Below are 4,039 nucleotides of genomic sequence, written 5' to 3'. Positions count from 1 at the left end.
TTTCACTAGTCTTTCTAGTGCTTCATTAGACTGTTTACTTTTAAGCTTATATTAATTCAGTTTCAGTTAGACTTGTATATTTTCACAGTGTTAATTCTGCTTCAGTTAGACTAATTTATTTCTCAGCTTATCTTTATATTGCTTCAGTTAGACTTGTGTCTTTTTCAGCTAGTCTTAAAATGCTTCAGTTAGACGTATTTATTTTTCAGCTTGTATTAATTGTACTTCAATTAGACTTGTGTATATTTCGCTTCAGTTAGACTTATTTGATTTTCAGCCTCTATTAATTACGCTTCAGTTAGACTTGTGTAGTTTCAGCTAGTATTAAATTTCCTTCAGTCAGACTTATTTATTTTTCAGATAGTATTAATTGTGCTTCAGCTAGACTTCTTTATTTTTCAGCTAGTTTTATAGAGCTTCAGTTAGACTTGTTTTTTTTCAGTTAGACTTAATAACTCTTCAGTTAGACTTGCTTGTTTTTCAGCTACTATTTACAGTGTAATTAGACTTAAAATTTATATTTACAAATATAGTCATACACTTATTATTATGAGTTAGATTTTTCATTTTTCAGTTGGTATTTGTATTTTTCCAATTAATTTTCAAACAACTTCATTTTTACACAAATGTATTCCATTCAAAGTAAGTGTAAATGTACAATTCATTAAAGAACACAATATAAAATGTAAAATGAGTTCTGTGCTATTTGTACTGTACATTGCAAAATTCAATGGTTTCTATTTCTACTGTACATTATAATAATAATAAAAAAAAGTTTGGCACCTAACAATAATGAAATTTCAACAGTTGCTCTATTTTCACTTTGTCTCCAAAATTATTATTCAACACATCTTCTACTTTCGCCTCATGATCCCTCCTTCGCCGTAAAATGTGTGCTTCTTTTCTATTCGTCTTCTTTGATCGATTAAATGCTAATTTATCTAGACAGCCTCTTTATCCTTCCTTATCTTCTGTCTTGCCATCAGTTCAGGTTTCTTTGCAGACCAAACATAACAGTCATGCTTCACTTTCTCTCTCAGTTTGTTTAAAGGATGGTCCACAAGACGAAGCAAGCCTACACCGCTCAAGGTTTTTGGTGGCTGCCTAAAAAATAAAAAAAATCAAAACTATTAAAAAAGGTTCAAAAATGTAACAATTACAAAATAAAACTAACTGAAAATAAACAACAACATCAACTAGTCTTTATAGTGCTTCATTGTTTTTCAGGTAGTCCTTATAATGCTTTCAGCTAGTAATGATTGTGTTTCAGTTAGACTTGATTGTTTTTCAGCTAGTATTTATTATGTTTCAGTTAGACTTGTTTATTTCTAAGCTAGTCTTTACAGTGCTTCAGTTAGACTTCATTATTTCTCAGCTAGTCTTTATAGTGCTTCAGTTAGACATCTTTGTTTTTCAGCTAGTCTTTCAAGTCCTTCACTAACTGCCTATCATACCTTTTTCTATTAAAAAACTTTCAAAAACAGAAATGTAACAAGCAAAATAAAGTAATCATACCCTTTTCAGGTCAACAAGTGCAGCATGGTTAGTATTATACCGTCATACAGCTCCATGGTTTTGATTGCATAGACACCACAATCAAAATTGTTGTCCTTGCTTCTCCAAGGGAAGTAAAGAGTTGATGTTTGCCAATGGTGGAGACGATCAAAATCACGACACTCATAGTCTCTTGCATAAAAGAATCAAAAGCACGACACTGCATTTGAAGATCAAAAAAAAAACAACAATTAAAAAACAAGTAATAAAATGGAACAAAAAAAAAATACAAATGCTCATAAAAAGGTACTTACAAAGTATGTAAGACCGTTAAATTCCTCATGCTATATCTATCAATGTCCTTCATGTCTGTACGATTGTCAATATTTTCAATCCTTTTTGCTTTCTTGTTCAGCACCAAGACAGTATAATGATCATCCTTGTGAACAGGAACAAAAACTGGAAGATAAACATAAGATGCAAAAGCAATAAGTCTACCTGACAGAGAACAAAAAACGAAATGAAATACTTAAAAACACTAGCTGAACTAAAAACATACACTAACTGAAAACATAAACTAGGACTAACTGACAAGTAACATACACTAACTGAAAGAGAAAATTACACTAACTGAACAAATAAAAAAATAGTTAACAATAATACAACTAACCAGTTCAGCTTCTCGAATATCATTGCGTGGAAATGATTTCACCCATGAAGAAATAGCTTCCTTACATTTCTTGTAGAATAAATCATCATCTTTTGTAATAAGCTTTTTCTTGTTTTCTTCCCATTCCTTAAACTTCTGATCATACTGCCTAGTGCCCTCCAGGTTCTTCAAAATAATCTCATTTTCAGCAATCTCACTCTCAAACTGAACCTTTTTTACCTTCTCAGCACACAACCAATTGATATAGTTCTACAACAAAAGAAAATAGATATTATGACAAACTGAAACATTAAGTTTAGTTTTCAGTTAGACTTTTTAAAATGTCAGTTAGATTTATTTACTTTTCAGTTAGACTTATTAAGTTTTCAGTTAGACTCATTAAGTTTTCAGTTAGACTCATTAAGTTCTCAGTGAGACTCATTAAGTTTTCAGTGAGACTTATTTACTTCTCAGTTAGACAAATTTACTTTTCAGTTAGACTATTTAGTTTTCAGTTAGACTATTAAGTTTTCAGTTAGACTCATTAAGTTTCAGTAGACTCATTAAGTTTTCAGTTAGACTTATTATTTCAGTTAGACAATTTACTTTTCAGTTAGACTCATTTAGTTTTCAGTTAGACTTATTAGTTTTCAGTTAGACTCATTTATTTTCAGTTAGACTTCATTAGTTTTCAGTTAGACTTATTTATTTTCAGTTAGACTTATTAAGTTTCAGTTAGACTTATTTACTTCTCAGTTAGAGTAATTTACTTTTAAGTTAGACTCATTTCACAAACTGAAAAACAGAAGATGACTAACTGACAAAATAATATGACCAAATGAAAACAAACATATAAAACTAAGCAATAACAACACTTACAAAAGGCATAATATTAAACCAAAATCTCCTTGTTGCAGAAGGTGATTCCTCTTCTTGCCTATTGAACATGAAAGCGCATCCGTCAATAACTCCACTTGTCAGCCAACCTTGACGAGGCATGCTAATTAAGTCGAATTTGTACAGCTGAACCGCATAGTTGCTATGAGGATTATCAAAATCCACAATGAGATCACTTGTAAGTTCACTTTGCATAATGTCATTTTTCATCTTCACTTCCTCAGAATCTGTATCCAATGACATATATGCAACATCTTCATACTCATTGTAAAATAGATAATCAACCAGCAACCTCTGGTCAGGAGACAGATCACTCAAATATCTATTATAATGCTGCAAACTTCGACATAATATTATGCCATGGTTGTTGACAGGAACAGCATGCAAACCAGGCGTAGAAGATGAAACAACACCAGCTTCATTATCATACTCTTCTTTTTTAGCCTTGTCAGATGATGATTCAACTCCATGATCAGCAATCCTATCAATCAGGTCCTCCAAACCTTCATCGTCATAATCATCACCTGGTTCCTTAACCCTCACAACTTTCCCAACTTTCTCTGAAGAAGGGTCATAGTCCCACCCCTTCAATAATTCAGGTGTTGAAGGGATTTCTGACTTTACTTGTTTCTGAGGTTTGTAGGATTTGTATGATGATTGATCAGAATAAGAGCCATCACACTGCATTCAATTAAAATATTAAAAAAGCATGACAGATATACTAACTGAAAGATAAACATACACTAACTGAAAATAAAACAGATACTAAATGACAAGAAACATAAACCAAATGAAAATTAAACAATTACTAACTGACAAGAATGATACACTAACTGAAACATAACATAATACTAACTGACAAAAAAGAAACACTAACTGACATGAAACTTACACTAACTAAAACAGAAAAATAAAAAAACAGAAACTAAAACTATACTTACTCGAGGATATTTTACATTTACTGGAGTGATGATTGGAATTGAACTTCCAACNCACGAG

At 31.4% G+C, this 4,039-nt stretch overlaps 1 protein-coding gene across 1 annotated transcript; it reads right to left on the bottom strand.

Annotated features, from left to right (window-relative positions):
- Nucleotides 1–2,031: 2,031 nt before the first annotated feature.
- On the bottom strand, nt 2,032–4,026 carry LOC130590025 (uncharacterized). The gene is made up of 3 exons (XM_057391890.1): nt 3,982–4,026; nt 3,023–3,721; nt 2,032–2,413 (listed from the first exon to the last, which is right to left on the bottom strand). Exons 2-3 carry the CDS (start codon nt 3,281–3,283, stop codon nt 2,099–2,101), a joined length of 576 nt encoding a protein of 191 aa, XP_057247873.1. The 5' UTR covers nt 3,284–3,721; nt 3,982–4,026; the 3' UTR covers nt 2,032–2,098.
- Between the last annotated feature and the right edge of the window lie 13 nt (nt 4,027–4,039).

Source organism: Beta vulgaris, chromosome 9 (assembly GCF_026745355.1).
Source record: "Beta vulgaris subsp. vulgaris cultivar EL10 chromosome 9, EL10.2, whole genome shotgun sequence".
NCBI classification, from domain to species: domain Eukaryota; kingdom Viridiplantae; phylum Streptophyta; class Magnoliopsida; order Caryophyllales; family Amaranthaceae; genus Beta; species Beta vulgaris.
The sequence above is the reverse complement of the archived record's forward strand: the minus strand, read 5'-3'. Positions and strand labels throughout refer to the sequence as shown.

What these genes read in the sequence shown, in the direction of transcription:
- LOC130590025 (XM_057391890.1), bottom strand. Translation starts at nt 3,283, where the DNA reads ATGTCATTGGATACAGATTCTGAGGAAGTGAAGATGAAAAATGACATT. An exon ending in GGTTTAATATTATGCCTTTT is followed by an intron (nt 2,414 to 3,022) that starts GTAAGTGTTGTT and finishes CTTTTGTTGTAG; the next exon opens with AACTATATCAATTGGTTGTG.